General features: G+C 44.9%; 1 protein-coding gene across 1 annotated transcript in view; it reads left to right on the plus strand.

Annotated features, from left to right (window-relative positions):
* Positions 1-789: 789 nt before the first annotated feature.
* LOC119393810 (dymeclin) overlaps positions 790-21,020 on the plus strand; it is a 31,335-nt gene continuing 11,104 nt past the window's right edge. The window contains exons 1-13 of the mRNA XM_037660979.2: positions 790-942; positions 1,191-1,348; positions 1,916-2,062; positions 3,998-4,119; positions 5,450-5,522; positions 6,420-6,545; positions 7,399-7,517; positions 9,527-9,718; positions 11,928-12,103; positions 12,883-13,008; positions 16,995-17,108; positions 18,870-18,964; positions 19,074-19,173. Coding sequence (XP_037516907.1) covers positions 1,209-1,348; positions 1,916-2,062; positions 3,998-4,119; positions 5,450-5,522; positions 6,420-6,545; positions 7,399-7,517; positions 9,527-9,718; positions 11,928-12,103; positions 12,883-13,008; positions 16,995-17,108; positions 18,870-18,964; positions 19,074-19,173 — 1,530 coding nt within the window. The 5' untranslated portion in view covers positions 790-942; positions 1,191-1,208. The remainder of the gene's footprint in view (positions 943-1,190; positions 1,349-1,915; positions 2,063-3,997; positions 4,120-5,449; positions 5,523-6,419; positions 6,546-7,398; positions 7,518-9,526; positions 9,719-11,927; positions 12,104-12,882; positions 13,009-16,994; positions 17,109-18,869; positions 18,965-19,073; positions 19,174-21,020) is intronic.

Genomic DNA, 21,020 nt, shown 5'->3' on the forward strand with positions numbered 1-21,020 from the left:
CTTGTTATGTACTCATATTAACTATGTATAAATATTTTTTTTATTGGGTATACGAGTCCACTGCAGTTTTGGTAGCCTTAATTGTACGATCTACGTCTGTAAATAAAATTTTTTTAAGCGTACGGTGCGGATACATTTATTACGAAGCCGAGTGATTCCGCCCATTATTGATTCGCGAAAAAAAAAAAAGAACATGAAGTGGGTTAGTTAGACAGACCAGCTAGATCATATATACGCCGAAAAATTTTTTAAAATGAGGCGTTGTTTATATTCGGCATAGTGGGGCTCGAAAGGCGGGAGTGAAGTCGCTATGATAGGTACAGTGGCGAAAGTGCATTGAAAATCGTATCGATCAGCAGGAAAAAAAAAAAAAAAACGAACGCCCCCAACTACACACCCTGTTATTGCAGCGGCTGCGTGGAGGAGCATTCATTTATGCAATAGCCGCTTAAAACATCGCTCGCCCTCCGTAAATCAGTCACAACGACAGTAACTCATTCCACAACACACAGAAAACTTGCATCAAAAGAACTTCCGTGAGTTGCGCACCGTATGATTGACTTTTCTTGCGCGCAAAACAACAACGCGCGCTATCCGCGCCCTGCAACCCGCTGAAAGTTTCAGGTGACGCTGTGAGCCGCGCCGCCTGTCGGCGGCGACATGAAGTGCGTCACGCTCCGCCGCTCAGTGAGCGCACTATAAACTTCTAGAACACTGTAGTCTTGATCTTTAGACTCTCGCGAAGTCTCGTTAACGTGTTTTTTTCGAGCGAGGACGCTGCAATCGCTGGGCGGAAGCGGATATGTTACGTAACCGAGCACGTATCCACGCGTAGGTTTTTGCGGTCGCTTCGGGCCATACCACCGGCGTTGATTTTCCGTGTTTTTGGCAGTCTTGTGGCTGTCCAAATGGGAGCGACGAAGCAGCTGCATCGCCCTTGAGGTTCGTATTTGTGCTCTGAGCTGTCGGTTAAGCGAAAAACCCTTCCCGACCTGTTTCATCACCACGCCTTTGCCGCGTACTTCGCGTATAACGGGACGCCTACTGTGCTCTTGGCCCCCGTCTCTCTTCCCATGACGCTGACCGTCTTCTAAAGTGACGTCTAATTATGGAACCACGAATATCACTGTCAGATCTGTCGCACGATCAGTTGTAAATTCTACATCTCACGAAAATCCTTGCTCTCACAGGGCTGATCAATCGCTGACATGGGGACGGCAACAAGCTCTCTCCACGATTTGAAAAAGAACGAACACCTTCAGCGCTTCGTTAGCAAAGAGCCAATCACGCCAAATGACCCCTTTTGGAACCAGCTGCTTTCATTCACTATTCGACCGCCAAGGACTGGGTAAGCTGGCTAGCATTTTCGTCACGTCGTATATTCGTGTCAAGAGTGGTTTCGCTTGCCTTCGTTTGCACATAAGTTGCGTACGAGATTCGGATGGCGCTGGGTATTTGCTCCATGAAGTTCGTAAGGTGCGTTGTTATTTTCTTCACCATCATTGGCAGACAACAGAAGGTCATGGACGTCTGACGCGCCTCAACCAGAAATGCCGCTAGCTGGCCATGTTCGGCATTGGTTAAACAAATATGTTACGTTTGTCAGTTCTTTGTTCACTTTATCCACAGAATCATATATAGGTATTTAAAGTACAAGCAGGTGCGAAGCGTAGTGAACAGTGCTCATGTTTCTTGTTAATACATTCAAAATCCTTTGTAACAAAGTGCCCAGGACCTTCAAAACACAACTTCGATGTAACAGTCACGTACCGTAACGCTCGTGATATAACTCGCGCGTAAGGAATCCATCGTTATACAGACCATTATGCTGGAGAGGCGTTCAACTGTACTAGAGTTACTGCATCGAAATAAGCAAACGCGATTTAGAAGCACTTCTTCATCTACTTTATTGCAGGGAGGAGTACAGCTACCTCGACAATTCCTTGGAGCCGCTGCTTGAAACACTTTTGCAGAACAATGCAGTTTCGGGCAATTTTAGTGCTCTGGTCAGTGTGTTCTTGACCCGAGCACTTGAGCTGAAGGCGTCGGCACAATGTGACAAGTATGTTTTATTGTCGCTTATTTTCATTGCAAAGTTTCAGGTGTAACAATGCGTCACTGCCCCTGGATGCTTGGACCTGTGTACAGGACAGCAAAGCATATACAAGCCTGGTGCTGTCATAAAAAACGCTGCAGAAACAAGTCAGGTTTTTTTTTCCTATGTATATGTCAGGGCATATCACCCTTGACACACAGCACATCTTTTTTTTTTTCTTTTAAGTAATATACACAGTCTCCCTCTGATTTCCCACACCCTTGATTAGGAGAAGTGGCCAATGGATGCTGATGTATAGACCGTTTATTTTTAGAGAGTATCCACTACGATGAAAAAGGTACACCTTAAAGGGACACTAAAGAGCAAAACGATTTTTCTCGTATTAGTAAACTACTCTTTCACGATGCCAAAAACACCACGCTTGCTGCGAGAAGACGCTTAGTAAGCAAGAACGAGAAATCGCGCAAAAAATAAAATGTGGGTGGTGATGCCACCTTGAAGTTTCCGCACCATTCTCCATGACGTCACATATTTTGACGGCGTCTACTAGGGCCTACATAGTTTCTAAACGATAAAAATGAAGTAAACTGTCCTCTGAGGGAGGCCAAAGAGTTAACATACCAAGTTTGAGGAAATTTTGCTGAGCCAATGGCGCCAAAATACGATAAGTACACTTTGAAATCCGTGACGTCACGCGTGGAGATTATGGCGCGAAATTTAAAAATGAAACTTTGAACTTCATTTCCACCTTTATTAATGCACCTATGATGGTGAAATTAACGACATTATAGTTCTGAAAGTACAATTTATCAATATAAACTGATCCATTGTTTCTCTTTAGTGTCCCTTTAAAAGGGCCCCGCAACGCTTCTTCAATTAATCATTGATTGACCTCACTATTGGAGTTTATTGCCTCACAAATTGACTGCCACAAAAATTTTTAGAATCCGTCGAGTACGAATGGAGTTACAGGGATTTGTCGCATACTCTTAAGTGCTTTCTCACTTTCGTCCCAGCGAGCATGCTGAAAGCTACAGGGGGGTATGACAAGGGGGCAAGAAGCTAAGTCTGCACGTGAGTGCGCGTAATTACCTTTAGCACTTTTCTTTTCTTGTTTTCTTTGAATGCGAGTGTGCTGTATTTTGATCAAGCGTGTAATTGTATACCTGAAGAAATGCAGAGCACTTGTTAGCCCACTGTTTGCTTTTGTTCTTGCATATTTAGGAAACTGCAGCAGCTTTGCAGTATAGCTTATCTCTTTCACCAACTAGGTTATTGTAGCACCCTTCTGAATGGTAAATTTAGGTAGATAACTTTTGAGTAATGGCCTTGCAGTCACTAATGATTCAATTGACTTGTAACACTAGTGTGCTAATCATGAAGCGCAAATGGGTATTGAGTTTACACACAAACCTCGTTATAACGAACACAGATATAACGAATTATCGGTTACAACGAAGTAAATGAAGGATAGTCTTGTCATAGCTACAGTGTTACAAATAAACGTTTATAACGAATTTTCGGATATAACGAAGTTACTTTCTTGGCAGATGCAACTTTGTTATAATGAGGTTTGAGTGTATTACAGTGACGCCTTTTGGTATCTGTAACTTGGGAGGCAGCGTTTTGTTTGGCTTTATGTTCAACATGGTTGGTAAAATATGTCAATTTAGTAAATGTGTCCTTTCGTTTGTTTCAGTTGGAACTGAATGCAGAATTTTCACTGTTGACATGTCACCAGAATAGTTATTGACATTTAGTAATGTGGCTTATTCATCATTGACTTGCATGGTGTTTTTTTGACATTAGTCCGAAACTGCTCAGTCTGGACGTACCAGTTCAATCTCCAGCAATTGAAAAGCCACCGGGTCAAAGATGTAGTTGCAAAAACTTAGTTCTCATAGTGTGCCGTGCACTTCATTAGCCTCTTTCTTTCCACAGCAACATCTTCACGTGGCAGACGTACAATGCCTTGTTTATCATACGGTTCATCCTGAAGTACTTCATAGTCACCGTTACTGAAGACAATGTTGTAAAGCAATTTCAGGCACCGACCGTAGGAGGTAAGCAGTCATGCTCTTGTATTAACACACTTAAAAGAACAGTAAAGAGAAACACGAGAACTATTTACAATGTTACCTGATGAAAGACTGCATCGCAAAACAAAACTAAAGACAACGGCATGGTGATCTAAAACCAACTGTAAACTTGTGATTGATGTAACTGCACAGTAAGGAACATGGACGACAAGTAAATTGGTACAAGCCCAGAAAGTGGGGGGGAGGGTGGACTGTGCTTGTTTCCGTCTAATTGTTGTCCGTATTCTCTACCACGTAGTTACATCGATCATGAATGGCCACCTGGCCCAATCGTCCACTGTAAACTCATGCTTGTCTAGTATCTTGGCTCAGGTGTGGCTTCACAGTGCAGTTGCACCATGTTTCTGAAACGACTGGCCCACTAGTAAACATTATTCCACCATTAATATATTCAATGACATAGAAAAAAAATTGGTGTTAGTGGGGGAACAAACACAAAATTTTCCCATCTTGAATTTTGCACCAATGCTCTAAGCTTGTCTTATAGGTTTTGGACACTTTTTGTTTATTTGGGCAATCCATATGGAGTATAGCTTTTTACAGTTGTCCAGGTTCAGTTATTGCTTACAATTAAAAGGGGTACCGTATTATAATTTTTGTTTGTAAACGACTTGGTTGTGAGCAGTGCTGCCAAAGTCGTCATATATCGGGTAAAACCTAAGGGGGAGCTGCAAGATTATAGTAAATAGTCAGTTTTGGCTTATTTATGTACTATGGTGATTGAAAGAAACTCGAACAATGCTGCATGTACATTCTCTGCTGTTTCGCATTTCTTTTCAAGCAGTTGCAGCTTGGGTGGTAACAAAAAGCTACTAGAGTCATCCATGATACAATCAAGAACCACTCTAGCATCTTTTCATTGCTACCAAGGTCACTGTGATCAAAACAGCACGCTACGCTGTTCGTGTTTCTTTCAGTCCATCATAAAACAGCACACACACACAAATACAAAAGACGAAGGAAGAACTGACAACACGAGCGCTGACTATCAACTATGAGTTGATAGTCAGCGCTCGTGTCGTCACTTCTTTCTTCTTCTTATATATTTGTGTGTGTGCGCTGTTTTATGATGAAGTTCAACCAACTCACCCAAATAGCCACTTTGCTCAAGTTTATTTCTTTCAATCCCCCCTGTACATGTATGCATTTTTATAACAACACACACATGCTTACTATACTTTATTGTATTAGTGCACCAATAGTGTAACAATGAAACGGATTCTTGGATTTGGTTGATGAGTCTTTTGCAACTTGGCTGTTTACTTTTACATGTCAAATCATTTACACTTTTCAGATGCAAAAAAGGAAGATCTCTTGGATTCTTTGGTGAATGCTCTAGTTGAAATTGTTGTTGATGTTCCCCTGTTGTAAGTTGAACAACTTGTACCTTTATCAGTGATCTAATGGTACAGCATTGACTTTGCAGAGAGACAAGTACAGTTTGCCTTCATAGAATGAGAAACTTATTCTCCCGGCCCTTTCTTTTATTCTGTGATCCAGTTTAGTTGGCTTTGGGATCACTTCACGATATGCCACAATCGTGTCCCAATTTAAGGGTTGTTACATTGGCTAGCTTGATCTACATGGAGTTCTTAAGAAGGTCTGCAAGCTTATCTTCAAGGTCTGAATTATTTCCCAGTTTCATCCTGTAGAAACTTTTTCTGGCCAACATGCAGCTGAAATTTTGTTTGGTTTGTGGTCACAGGTCTCAGACATGCAAAAAAGCCGTGATGCAGCTGTCTTCAGCATACAAAATAACTTTCCTTTGATGTAAGCTTTCATAATGAAAGTGGCACAGCAGTTACAGTCGTGCACGAATTGACCCTATATGAACTCGCAGTAAAATGTGCTTCATCACCATTTTGTGACGGGGATGACAATGTATCTGGTTCCGTGGTTTCTGGGCGTCCGTCAAGCTGCGGTCTGCAGCTTTTAGCCCTGAAAATCAGTCTAAATGTCTTTGGAAAAATAAAGAAGTTTGACCTCTCTGGTGGTAGGCTATGGCCCATTAATGCTGCAAACGTGGTTCCAGTTTGATACTCAATTCTAACGTGCAGGCAATTCTTGGACTTGTTTTATGGGCAATAGGGCATGCATTAGATTAGAGTAAATGCGGTATTTGAACTGCTTTGTACCAGAGTTTCAGATGGGGCATAAGCTGTCATTGTGTGTTCATATATATTTGCAGTGCTGACTTGGTGTTTCCTGCATAATTCTGTGTTCATATGAAAAGAGCGTGGACAGAAATGTGTTTCTTTCACCAGGGATTTCACTTATGCTCTTCATGTGGAGGCCATCAACACCCTGCTTGTGCTGCTGTCCGTGCAGATGTTCTCGTCTAACACATCTATGAACTCTCCCATCTACAAGTCTGTGCTTCAAGGAAAGTGGTGAGTAGTTGCTGGATGCACACGTCTTACAGTAGCAGCTGTTGCAAGTTGCATTACAATGTTAGCTATCTTACAGAACCTCCAAAGTTACTGTGGTCAACTGAGGGAGGTTGCTTAAATAACCCACTAAAATTATGATAGATTTTTAGTCTAATAACAGTAGCAGTAAAGAACTCCGGCAAGGCCAGATTTCTGTTAACCTAATATTGCTGTTATTGGAAATCCAAACTTTATTTTTATTGTTATAAGCACTGCAATAGACGTGATCTAAGAGAAGTGCGGATGAACCAATGCAAGGCAGTGGAATTACAATTGAAGCGTGGAAAGTTGGGAAAGTTGGTAGGACATAATTGAATATAAGAACAATGCAACAGTGTTGTGTGGTGTTTTCTTCGTCAGTCCTTGTCTGTCGTGCTATTCTTATATTTAATCACAATTGATTGATTTTAACAGAAGTGAATGTGTGCGAGTATCTTGTTGAACATGGGACTACACTGTAGGGACTTGCAGTGGGATAATAGCAGTACTCCATATGTTACATGTATGTTGTTAGAAGCCATCCACTAAGAAAAATATCGAAAGACCATCAGGCAAGAACGTGGAACCCTTCAGTGCAGCAGCTGGCTGAAGATCCGGCTTCACGCTGCACTTAAATTTGCTGTAGAAACAGGGTAATTGTAGTTAGAGGTCATGGCACTGAGCCAAAGAATTGAGCTCGTGTACAACTCTTAATGGCAGCACTCAATTTTTGCTTCTGTGGCCCTATATAACCTTTGTTGCTTGCAGAGTTATTCAATTTGCAGTTTTATTCAACATATCTGCAAAGTCTAAGAGTTTGTGCACTCTATTGCAGCTCAATTCATGCCCTGCTGTTCACAAAAAGCCTCCTGCAAAACTTTGTGCGACAGGACAAATGCCCAGAGAGCTACTACCGCTCTGAAGGAGGTGGAAGTATCATCATTGGATTAGCTTGTGAGTGAACGCACACTTTATTGTGCTTGAGAGCATGTTCTTTGACAGAGCGGGTTTTAGCAGGAGCATGAAGGCCTCTAATTATGTTTTGCTGTCAAGAGCAGATTGTTTCTTAGCATCTTTGCATTGTACTGTGACAAAACTCAAGCAGCGGTTTACTAAATGTTGATGATAATTTAGAAGCTGAGCAAGAGAGTACACAGCTATGCAGTGTTTATTGAGTTGCAGGCCAATTCTCTATACTGCTGTCACACTGCAAAAGCTGATACATGCATGTATTTGCAGGATGTTTGCTGTTTTTTTTTTTTTTTTGCTTCAACAAGTGGGAAACACTTTGTCACTGCATACACTAGAACTACTATAGTTGGAAGTAATTATTTTGTTTAACTAATGCTCCAAGGAATGTACTGGTGTGACTGCTCCAATCTCATTTGCTCTTTTTGCCACATTGATTTTCACATGTCTTGGTCATGTTCATATAACTATGTTTATAGGTTAAAAAAAAGTAAAGGAGGAGAGGGCATCCCAGACATTGACGTTACTATGACTAATATATTTGAATACTAGCCTTAGCTTTAAGGATGGTAAAAAGTAGGGGTGTGCGAATATTCGAAATTTCGAATATTTTTCTAATAGTGTTTACTATTCGATTTGATTCGCACTGAAATTTTACTATTCGAACTATTCGAATTTCCCAAAGACAAATGCAGTCAACGTCCGGTTGAAAGTGACCCGTTCAGATTTTCAACATGCTTTACCTCATTACACTCTCGTATTGCGGCAAAGCTGCCTTTCAAGCTCCGTTACGGTCGAACTTAGCCAAGAGACAAAGTCCGGTTGGAAGTGGTCCCTAGATATTCAATATGCTTCACCTCATCACACCCCCGTATTGTGGCAAAGCTGCCTTTCAAGCTCCACTACGGTCGCAAATGTATTAACTCAAGAAAACGCTGGTTCCAATATGGAGATGAAAGATGTGGCAGAGTTGGGGGCTCAATTAATGCTGTTTTGGACCTGACATTTGGGAAGGAAGTCTGAAAAATCGGACGCCGAAGCTTTTTAGCATCCAAAATTTCAGATGTTCTTATATATCGACGTCTACGAGGCAGATTTGGAACTCCGGACTTGAAGGGAGCACACCCTTGTCTGCCACATCAGTTGGCCTTCCACAGAGGTTGAAAGAGAAGGAGAGGCTGAGGAAATGGCATCTCTGCCTATCACGTGTAAAGTGTTGTCGGCAACACTTTGGTTGCACCAAATCATGTACATAAATACAATTCGGCTTCTACATTGCCTCATTCTTGATAAGAAAGACAACTATGAAATATGACCCCACCAGCGCTTCATCAACCTAGCGAAAAGAAACACTTTCATGTTGCGATCTCACAAGAACATACTTAGGGATTCTCTGCAACTTTTTCTGTAATTTCACTTCGAATTATTCGAAAAATGTTTGAGAAATATTCGAAAATTATTCGAAATTATTCGACTCGATTCGCACTCAATCTTTATTATTCGAATTCGCTTCGCACCCAAAATTTTGCTATTCGCACAGCTCTAGTAAAAAGATGAAAGAAGTCGTGCGAAAAGGTGGAATTTTGCAAGGCTTTGCCATGCTCTACCCTCTCACCTCCTCTTTTCCTTCCTCCTCACCTTCACTTCTCTTTCCCACATCCTTGCTATACTATACTATGCTCATTTCTTGCCTTTGTGTGCCTTGGCATAACTAGGCTGCTGTTGCGAAACTAGGCGCAGATGTGCCAGGTGGTTGCTGTGCAACGCACAGTGACATCATAGGCGCATTCTGTCAACACCATGCATAGCAACCTCCAACTTAAACAGCTCTGCTGTTCAAGGTGACTCCCGTTTACAACCTCGCATTTCATCAACAAAACTAGAACAGCATTTGGTCAGTTTGCCTCATCAGTAATCTTTTTGCAATGGCACACTAGACGAGCGTAGCTCGTCTTCCGTGCAGAAAAGGTTAAAGTAGGGATGTCTTGCTGCAGCGGGCCTCTGGAATGTGCTCACACTGGGCTATGGGAGCAAGGAAGAGGACAAGGAGGCAGCGCGGCTCAGAGAAACTGTGCTTGCCCAACAGAGCCTGCTGCTACTCCTGGTCCTGGTCAACCACTGCACGAGTGACAAGGCCGTTACCATACCGTACAAGAAGGCCCTCTTCTCCTTTGTCAACTCTCAAGGTGAGAACACTGCTTCCTCAGAATGTAAATTTGGGCGTGTTGGTATTCCATTTTGTCTAACGCAGAGCACAACACAAAGACTGTTTGATATGCATCTTTGCCATATTTCACGCTGTCCTTGCATTGTGTTCCGCACTAGATGATTAAATGATATCAAAGCTCTTATGCCATGCGGCACTCAGTGGGTAAGGTGTCGCACCTCTGAGCTCAAAGATGCAAGTTCAGTTCTTGGCCACAGCAGCCACATTTTGATCGAGATGAAATGCAAGAAATACTCATGTGTTTAGATTTAGGTGCGTGTTAAGGAGCCACAGCCGGTCAGAATCATGTCATATCACCTTACCCCGCCCCCTTCCCACCCTGCTTTGGATACTGTGTACTATGTATACAGCAGACATTTTTTCTGGGATTATGAGGGTCCGATGTAACAGGCGTAAGCTGTAAATCATTGACACAGTGCACTTACTCTTCAATCAGCCTGTTCTACTGGTTTACTGTTTGGGGGAAAAATGAATTAGCCTGCATTTATGTCTCGGTTTGGTACAGAATATTGTAGTCGAGGTGAATATTCGTTGGAATACTGTATAGTGATGTTTACCGTATAATTCCGAGCAAGCACCCCCTCCAATTTCACAGCTAATTTCAGATTCTCACGCAGTTCCGGGAAAGCCTATCTCCCCCCCCCCCCTCCCTCCGGCTTGCTCAGCACCCCAATCATGTACCGTGCCCATGCAACACTGGCTTTCTTGAATCCCATTGAGTACTGCTGCTTGGCAGTCCAATCTCTAAAGCAGCTGCGCATGAATTTTTTCTTTTTTCCTGCATCATGATTCATCGCACCCCGAAAATAATGCAAGGCACCCATGACAATTTTCTGGGTCCCGCGAGCGAAAGCATGGCCTTCAAGATCTGTATTCATATATGATACCTATGAAGACGTATTCTGCAAAAGTAAGGCCTCCAAGTTCGGAGATTGGTGTTTGTTGCTTAGAGCTCTTGCGTTGGCTTATCAGAAGCGCTTCCATGCTATGCTTAATGCGGTCTAAATGTGTTGCCATTGCGTTTCTTGTGTTTGCAGGCCATGATTGCAATGCACCGTGGCATCAACAAGAGTGAGAAGGCTTCTGAGGAAGTCCACATGCATTCCTTTTTTTTTTTATTGCGATAGCAATTATATGGACAGTCTCGGCTGGATTTTGCCGTCGCCGTCGCCGCCGTCATGCACCGTATATGTATAAGTATGCATATATATATAAAGGCCCCAAAGAAAAATAATTCAGAAAAATGCTTCCGAAGCGCGGAATCGAACCAGGGACCTCTTGCTCCGCAGCGAGCGGCGCTATCCACTACGCCACGAAACGCAGATCCTCCACGTAGCTAACGGCGAGCGTTATATACACACCCTTTAGCGCTGGACGCACTCAGAGACAGCAGGCGATAATAAGCGTTTCTTCATTACCAGCGAGGTGGCGCTAGGAGTCCGACGGGCGCATTTAAAAGTCGTCGTCGGCAAGCTCGCTCGCTCGCTTCTTCTTATATTTGCGCATGGGAGAAGCTTGCCCTTGCTGTGTGCTCGCGCGGTTTTCTCGTGGCGAGGGGTAGAGGAATGTTTCACGCTTTCACCGTGATGTCCGCGCTCATGTTACGGCGCGTACGAATGTCACTCGAGCTCAGGGACGCCGCTAAACGAACAAACAGAAGATGAGCGCGAGCTATCAAGTGTCACAGCTCGACACTTGAAGCACGCTAGTTTCCTTGGCTGCTTCGGCCGCCTTTGCAACAGAAGCGCTGTTCAAACTGAGAGTATCCATTGGCGAGCCTCACTTCGTATAGCATTAGTTCCTTGCTATCGCATTCATTGCTTCGCCCTTGCGGCGAAACTGTGACTTTTTTTTTTTGGCAGGAAAAGTTTGTCACCGCTATCTTGAATTTCAGTGCCATTCAAGGAAAGCGACCCCCTCCACTGTCGGTAATTTGGACTTGCTGGAGAAGGGCGGGGCGGGGGGATTTGCTGGAAATTTTATGGCATTTATGTCAATTTTTTAAATTCTGCTTTTACTATGATAAATGAATGCTATAGGAGCTTAAATCTGAGCCTTATGCAGTGAGTTGAAAGAGCTTCCAAACCAAGTTCATCTTTCATTGCAAGTTTGTCGCTACCACTGAACGAGATCACTAAGAACTGAAATTGTACACGCTTTACCAACAGATGCTGGTGGGAGTGTTGAAGCAATTCCTTCGTTCAAACTAGACTATGGAAAGCTCTATGACACATTATGTACTACCATGAACAACGACCAAACGACACTGCTTCTTTATCTCCTGCTTCATCGAAATGGAAACTTCAAGACCTACGTCCTTTCCCGGTCGAACATTGAAATGCTAGTAAGTAGCCAAATAATCTTCGCGTGGTGAATTGTGCAGTATGCATTCTCAACTTGTGTCATTCTTTTGTTAGACAAGAAATGTCATCAGGGCCAATGTTTCGACAAGTCGTCGGAATGTCTGTTTAGTTGGAAGTATAATATCGCAACAGCCTCGTCTCTTGGCCGCACCTTTAATGTTAATTAATGGGCCATTAATGGCCTGCAGTGAATTAAGCAAGAAAGTAATAGACTGCATGGCCATGGCAGCAGAGGTGACGTTATTTTGCAGCATCACAGATTTCACAATGTTTTCATAGAATTGACATGTTTGCTGAAAGCCCTTGGGATATTTAACTTCAATTTTCTTCAGTTTTAGGGTTCTGTATGACTTAGAAGCCTTTCCACTTAGGTTTTTCTTTTAGGGCCCTTTAACGTTTATACCTACTTGTAAATCTTTATGCCATTATCAAACGCATTGTGATCATATGTGCTCATATGTCACGTCTAGGTCACTGGTGGATGGTTTCTTTTCCTTGAATACACGGTGGCTTTAGAGATCGTCATGGCAGCCGATCATAATGGCTGCCAAGCTATTGTCTTGCATCTTTTCTCGGATGAACCTTTCCATTTTCAAAGCTGTTTTACAAATTGATATGGCACCATTTTTCAGGCTTCCAGGCCATAGCTTAATTGACATATAATTGCACAGGGAACACATAGGATGCATTTTCGGGCATGAAATCATGCCCAAGTGTTATTGAAGGTCATTAATATTATTTGCTGTCTTGTTGCTTTCAGATGATCCCTATTCTAAAGATTCTCTACGAAGCACCTGAGAGGACATCTCACCACATCTACATGTCCCTTATCGTGCTCTTGATACTTAGCGAGGACGATCTTTTCAATGAAGCTGTGCACGACATTGTAAGAATTTCATGGCATCCTTTTGACATATCTTATGTGTAAAGCACTATAATTTCGCAAACCATAGGTACATGTACAGACTTGCGTATGCTTATAAGTGTACATATGTGTGTCTTTCTGATGTGTTGATTCATCACACTAAATATGCACTCATCACTAAACTTCAACCTTTTTACATGACTAATCAAGCAGCACTGACTAGGCCTAACCGGCAGATGAGGCCAGTTGCATGCAATGCCATTGCAGGAAGTTTGCTATTAAACTGTTTGTACCAGTAGAACACATCAGCTACCAGGCAAGAGGTCGTGTGCACAGTCAAGATCGATGGCTATGTGCATAGAGTAAACTTTGGGTTCACATTAGCGAACTTAGTGATTGGAACATGCCATGCTTGTCTGCAGGCATGAAGTCAGTGAAGCTCCAAACTGATTTTTCACAGCAAAGCCTAAACAGACAAATGATACTGAGTCCACACTTCCTTAGAAGCATGGTGTCTGCACTTCACCTCCACTTTTAACTCACATCAGGCTGCATGGTGGATGCATGTGAATTGTACCTGTGCCCTTAGCCATCACAAAATTTCAAGTAAATTTTATGCAAATGGAGTGCAACAGTAAGCAAAAGTTCATAAGCAGATTTCACACTGTGTGGCCACTAAAAAAAAGAAGGAAGTCCATTTTACTGTCACACTTCACTTCCTCCGACATTTCTGCGGTTCAAGAAAGTCACTTTGTGACCCTAAATGCGTTCATAGTCAGCCACTAGAGGTCTCATTATTTTGCACCGCAGTCTGAGCCTAGTTTGATACTTGGATGTTTAGTTATAAGCCTGGTTTGTATAAAGCATACTTGAAGTAAAAAAAAATCGAGGGAAAAGGTTGCTGGACTTACACCTGTAAATGTTATATATACAGTCGAACCTCGTTAATATGTACCCGCTTTAAGCGTACTGACGGTTAAAACATAGTTGCGATGAATCCCCGACCGAGTCTCGTAGAGCCTAATGCATTCGCTGACCGCTTAAGCCGTAGTGCTTCGTCCTACGCCTACCAGTTAGTGCGTACCCTGCGTACCGCGATAACTTTTTTGTGGCATAAAATTTTGCTGCACCGCTGAACTTCCGGACGCCATAATGTGCCGCCAGAGGTTTTCCGTCTTTTCGAGAAGTGCGTAGATTGGTCGATCACTGATTCCGACTTCCACGCAGTTGCGGCGACGTCTTTGCGGGTAAGCATCGGGAAAAAACGAAGGTGAGGCGCCGGCCACCGACGAACGCGCCAGCATGACTTATCGCCGGCAACCTTATCACAATAAGTATCTTCAGATATCTGCTTGGGCACGCGTGCGGCGCAGCACTACTTTAAGCCTACGGCACGCCTTTAATAGGCGACAACCTGCATGCGCTGGGCTGCCGATCCCTGCCGCGTCGTGGTGTGGAGCTGTGTTCAAGCGCGCACCGCTTTGTAAAAACGAAAGCAGCTCGCTGTTGCGGAGTTGAGCGTTGCTGGTCGCGGGCAACGTGAAACCTCTTTGCATTGACGCTATCACGCTAAATGCAAGCGTACGGCACAGCAAGCGTAGCGCTGTTGTAACCATACTGCACGCTTTTATTGGGCGACCACCCAAACGCGCTTCCGTCCACTGCCAGGACTGCTAGAGCGTCGCGAAGTGCGCATCGCTTGCAGGAAGTTCGTCATCGCCACATCTGTGCACGGTCTGGAGCGAAGTGGGTACGAAGAACACTCCCACGACAAATGCGCGCGCGTGGTACAGCAAGCGGCCCGGCAGTGACGGCGTGAGCCGAGAAGGCGACGCGCTGCACGCAACTAGCCAGGAGACGATCGGCTCCACGCAGCCGTACCGTGTTTCGCTGTAACTGCGTTAGTTTTCGTTTAGGAGCAGATCACAGTACAGACGTACACACATATATCGCGGAGTTCTGTCGCTATGTCGGTCACTGCGTATACCGGACCCTGTAATAGTTCCGAAATGCTCCTTGGCGTCGCCACCGCACGCTATCGGACGGTCGTGCGAGAGTGCCAGAATCTTTTCTCCACTTTGGCAAAAAGAAAGAAAAGGCTTTGCAATGGGTACTTTAGGCAATATTTGCTGTGGCACTTTATTTATTTCTTTGCTGGCGGCGATGGCGTGCACGAGGAGATGCATATTTTTACTTGGTGGTTAATGCGTACTACCGTTTAGTGCGTAGTTAGGCGGCGTTCCCGGCAGGTACGCATTAACGAGGTTCCACTGTAGATGTTTTTGATAGCGAAGTTATAGACCTTATGCAAAATTGCTGCCATCTGTTGGAGGTTTGACGAAGCTACCAATTCAGCGCCATGTTGGAGGCTTGTGTCCGAATCGTATTGCTGTCGCTGCTATAACTTCATGCTTGTATCTGCTGTGATAGTAGGCAATCGGGGTATAAAAACATCAGACGACTGTGTAAGGGCCTGTACACGTTAGCGACATTTCCTGCTTATTACGTGTAAAGAACTGCTGCAGAACAAGATCGAAGGTACAAGTTTGTCACCGAGTTGCATGTCAGGCGGTCGTCGTTGAGAATGAAGGTTTGAGCTAGGTTATAAATTTTGTCTGCCTGTTTTGAGTGTAGTAACTAAAGCGTTGTTAGCTATCTGAGCAGCATGGGTGTAGTGTAGGATGGTTGGGAGGTGGCTTTAGCGCGTGACACGGCTAGGCACAGCGATGACGGTAAGACAGTGCTGTTGACCCATTTCAATGCGTATTTCATAAGGAATAGCCTATGTCGACCTGATGTGTTGTGCATCTAATTTGAAATAAAACATCCTCTTTTTTGTTTTTGCAATAAAAGGATATTTCGCCGCTGTAGTCGCCGACGTATGTTACTTATAGAATTACCGCACGATTAAAATGTAAAAAATTTGGGAGAAACTGATATTGACTCTTCTTAGGATAGAAGTTAAAAAAAATAATAAGGGGCGGTCAGGAAATCTGGGCCGCCCTCTGAATCTGGCAGTGTGAGCACATGAAATGCTTGAAAAATATGCATAGTGTAGTAATACGCATTTGAAGATAAACTACAAACAACATGCTCCAGTACACACGGTCCGTTCGCTGAGAATCGATGATGCGCACGAGCTACCTGTCTAACATGTAGTTGTTATCGCAATGTAATAAACAAAGTAATGTTGTCAGCAGCAGCACAGGCATGCGCGAGTAGCCGCGATGCAGCTTTGGAGCTTGTACACGAAGTGGGTTTGTCTGTGCCTGCAAGCACACGGTGCAAAAGCTGTCTTGTTCCGGCATGACACAAAAGAGTGTTCTCTGATGAGTGCCGATGCTGTCACATACCGCATCTACTAAGAACGGCAAACGTAAGGACGGCGTTAGTCATAAGCAGTAGCCAGAGCAACAGGATGATCTTCCGCTTCTTGTCGGTCGCCGGGAAGTCTAATAATATTGAGTTTAGTTTCCTGCAAACGCTTTTTTTCGGCCTCCCAATTTCCTCAACCTGAGCAACGTGGCGCACGAAAATATGTCGGCATTGCCGTTCCTATCAGCTGCCACACGATACGTACACTCCGTGTGTGCGTATGCGGAGCGCGCTTAGCCTTCAACATGGCGGAAATGCTCACGGCGGCCGCTAGATGGCAGCTGATTTTGCATAAGGTCTATAGAGGGCTGACACAAAAAAAATATGCCACCATTACTGCTTCTCGGAAATGAAGTGCAACCCAGAACATTGAGAAGCTGGGCATTGCGTCATGTCCTCAAATGTACAGATTCCTGTGTCAACTGATAAGGAGAATGTATCAAAACCAGATAATTACCAGCCTTGAAAGATTGCTGTGATTGCTTCAACAGTGTATACGTAGTACTGCTGTTCAATTATGGCCAGTCTACTTAAAAGCATTGAAGTCGGACTCCAAATTGCATGTTTGGGGATTACGGTTGTGTTATACAGCTTGAAGTGGTGAATTAGAAGCAGCAAGCTTTTCGTTGCAGACACTGAAGAACATCTCGTGGTACACGGAGCGGTCATTGTCCGAGATTTCACTTGGAGGACTGCTGATTCTGGTTGTCATACGAACCATACACTTCAACATGACTCGTATGAGGGTAAGGAGTGTTTTTCATGGACTGTGTGGTTGCCAGTTTCACTGGTGTTCTGTAATACTTTGTTTCAGGCCTTCGTCATAAACTCTCACTTTAAAGGTTTCTCACCAGGTCACAGAGCAGTTTCTAGTTAAACACTGGAAGTTATTGCGTGCCCAATGAAGGGCATTATGCCACAAAAATTTTTCAAATTGGTTCATTACTAGCTGAGAAGACCAATATTTTGAAGTGGCGCGAAATCATGATGTGAGGAGGCGAATTCGAAACCCTTGCCACTTCCCCTGTGTAGCCTTCGCAAGCCAAATCCCTTCCCTGCTCTCTTCGGCATCGGAGCCGGAGGATCACATGACGCATACGCATCAACACGTCATGCACACCTAAGGTCATGTGCACATGACATGCCAGAGCATGCGAGCGGTGTTGTGTCGGCATTCTCTGTGGTGCACTGCCTGTTTCCGCAGGATGGTCATGAAAGCTGCAAGAATTGTACGGGCATGAGACTAGTGGTATTGTGAGCCAGTGCCGCATGAACATTTAGGTAAACGCGGGAGGATAAATGAGTGTAATGAGCGCTGGTACGCAGCTTCGTTGTCAGGGCTGGTGTCTGCACGACGCGGAAACTGCGAGAACACGAGCACTTACGAAATGGAGGCAGATTAGCCTCGCATCTCGCTGCAATTTGAAATTAAAGAAAAAATAAAAACAAGCACACATTTTTTTTGCATGTTATATTATTTTTCTCATTCATCTATTAAAGCAACGAATTCCACAAGCTACACATGTCGCGTCTACTAATTCTCACAATGTCACATGCTACTGTAAGCAACTACAGAGCACCGATGTCAACGTAGAGTAGCGGCGTCAGAGCACAGATAACTACATAGGGCCATTCCTTTGTTGTACGTCATCATCTCCATCTTGGGGCGTGCTCCTGTGAGACGAAGGGCAAGTGGCATTCAGTTTGAAATTTGACCTCTTTCTGCGGCGCGTAGCATTGCAAATCTTGGCAGACGTGACTGTGAGCGCCCAGTCCATGCGTTAAACTTGTCAGCTTGAAATGGTCAGGCCTGGTGAGGGGCCCTTTAACCCTTTCAGCCCTGGATTTTTTATTGTGGTCGGGGCATCTTTTTGTGCGTGTTATTCTAATAGTTATGACCTCAGAAGACCAAAAACAAAAAATTGAGCCAGTGGTGCAAGTATTAATGGATTTACAGACATGACGTCAAATTAGGTCATCAGGGCTCAGCGGTTGCGAAATGAGCAAAATTGCATCTTTTTTCCTGCTATTCACTAGAGTACACAAAATGTGAACCACGTCTCATTTTTCAGTGTGATACTCATCGAAACAGCTTCGGTACGTCGATCCGAAAATGGCGCTTAGTCGCCTCAGCTGACCCGCCTCGCCGTCACCCATGACTTCGGTCAAGCTTCTTCTTCTTTGCGGCTCCCAGCTCCGCAAGCATGTCACAATTTTGATGTCAATCGCAGTGGGGATGATTGAAGAAGTATTCCCCCAAGAATCGGCAGTTTTGGTTTCATTTCCAAGGTGCTAGGGCAAGTTTTGTGTGATGGTGTCAATTGACACCGCCAGGGCCGAAAGGGTTAAGGTGTGCTTAATACTCGTATCTCATTTGAGAAGGATTTAAAGGAAACAGGCCCGCTCGATACGAGTTCCTAGTTGCATAACAGCATGCAATAAAAGCTTAAATTTTCATTTCATTAACTAATTTCAAGTTGTCATTTGTCTACTCGCTTTGCTTTCAGGACAAATACTTGCACACAAATTGCCTCGCTGCCTTGGCAAATATGTCCAGTCACTTCAAGAATTTGCATCCATATGTTTGCCAGAGGTTTGTCAGGTGCGAAATGTCTGTATAGAGTTCATTGTTTTATCCTTTTCCACAGTTATTTTGGTTAGCATGCACATTCAGGCTCTTTTATTGCTGCTTTTCTTTTCTTTCTCTTTAGCCTGTTTGAAACATTGTCTAAAAGGCTATCCAAAGTGATGGACCAAATCCAGAACAATCCAGACCTGAAGCCAAGTGATGATGACTTTTCGACAGACCTTGTAAGTGCCTCTTCATACTTAGCGACGTCCTATAGCGTCACCATTATCATTTATTTCAGCTTTCAAGAGGCCCTACTGGTGCATTAGTACATAAACGGGGAGCAGTAAAAAGAACGGAATACTGAAGTAAACACTTCTTTGTGAACAAGTGTTAGAAATGTAGAGCAACAGAACTAATGAATGCCAACAACAGCAGCAGTATTTTGAGTCATTTCTAGAGCTGTGCGAATAGCAATATTTTTGGTGCGAAGCAAGTTCGAATATTCAAGTGTGAATGCGAATCGAATCGAATATTTTTCGAATACTTTGAAGCGAAATTGCAGAAAAAAAGTTGGAGAGGATTCCTAAGCATATTCTTATGAGATAGCAACATGAAAGTGTTTTTTTTTCGCTAGGTTGAAGCGCAATGTAGAGGCTGAATTGTATTTATGTACATGATTTGGCGCAACCAAAGTGTTGCCGACAACACTTTACACATGGTAGGCCACGATGCCATTTCCCCAGCCTCTCCTCCTCTTTCAACTTCTGTGGAAGCCCAACTGATGTGGCGGACAAGGGTGTGCTTTCTTCAAGTCTGGAGTTCCAAGTGTGCCTCAAAGACATCAGTATTATGGGAGTGCTGGCCGCGAGCACGCCGATCGTAGGTAGAAGAGAACGATGACCGCGGGTGCGCTCGAAGCTCGCGCTCAGCAGCAGCTGGCAGCGGGCAATGGCGGCCGAGGCTCAGACCAGTAAAGATGTGTCCGCTGTTGTCTTGGTCTCCTTCCTGAGGGGTTCTGGGCTCCGAAACCCCTACATCTGGCGCCCAACGGGTAGGACCCCGCCCCGCCATGTTCTACCCGGTCACCGTACGTCGGGTCCCACCAGCCCCTGATTTCGGCCCCCAGCACAGCGATATCGCCTTCGAGGAGCTATGGGCGCTGACACGGCCGTTCCTGGACATGGCTGCCTACGGAGTCTACGACCTCGTCCTCTTACTCCAGCCGATGGACTCCCTCCTGCGCCTCTGCTTTTCCGGGAGAATGGTGAGCAGCAGCATGCCATCATGGCCCTCGGGCACCTCGGTGATTACCTCGGCGTCCCGCTGCCCGCGCGTCCCGTGTGCTGCCGAGGTCGGCATCGAGGCTCGTGCGAGCTCGTGCGGCGGGCCGGCACCGCGGGACAGCAAGCGACGCGGTGGCGACGCATCTTCCGCCAACGACGGGGAAAGGAACGTGATCGGCAAGGAGCACACGGTGATGGACGAGGAGGTCGCCGAGAAAGAGGTCGACGACTCCCAGGACGGCGAGAGAGAGTGCGACGGCGGAAACCTTGAGGCCGACGTCGAAGAGAAGCCGCACGGTGCGTCCCCTAGGGAGGGAGCGTGTCACGATATGGCACTGAAGGCAGACAAGGAGATTGCCGAGGAGTTTGACGAGGAAGGAGGCGAGCAATCTGGCGACAAGGTGGGCTTTGGCTTTGTGCTAGTTGATTGCCAGGACGACGCCAGCATGCGGGAACTGAACGATGCGGCAGATGATCTCGGAGGACGAGAAGTGGAGGATGGAAAGGCGGAGAAGACGAGAAAGAGGTGGAAAAGAAAGAAAAAGAGAAACCACGATGAACAGCGTGGTGGTATGTGGGCCACGGAGAACAAGGCGATCGTTGTGGACGCAGTGGCACACGTTCGCGAAAACGAGTCTGAAAACAACTCGGACAGCTACTTGGAGGCGGCCGCCAAGGAGGGCGAGGCCCTTCTCGAGGAACTCGGCCTCAAGGACAACAACGTCCCAGACAGTGGCCGTAGGCGCACACGCTCACAGACGCGGGGCACCACGGCTGCTCCCGCTGAACGGAAGACCCCTACC

The sequence above is a fragment of the Rhipicephalus sanguineus genome, chromosome 5 (assembly GCF_013339695.2).
Source record: "Rhipicephalus sanguineus isolate Rsan-2018 chromosome 5, BIME_Rsan_1.4, whole genome shotgun sequence".
Taxonomy (NCBI): Eukaryota; Metazoa; Arthropoda; class Arachnida; order Ixodida; family Ixodidae; genus Rhipicephalus; species Rhipicephalus sanguineus.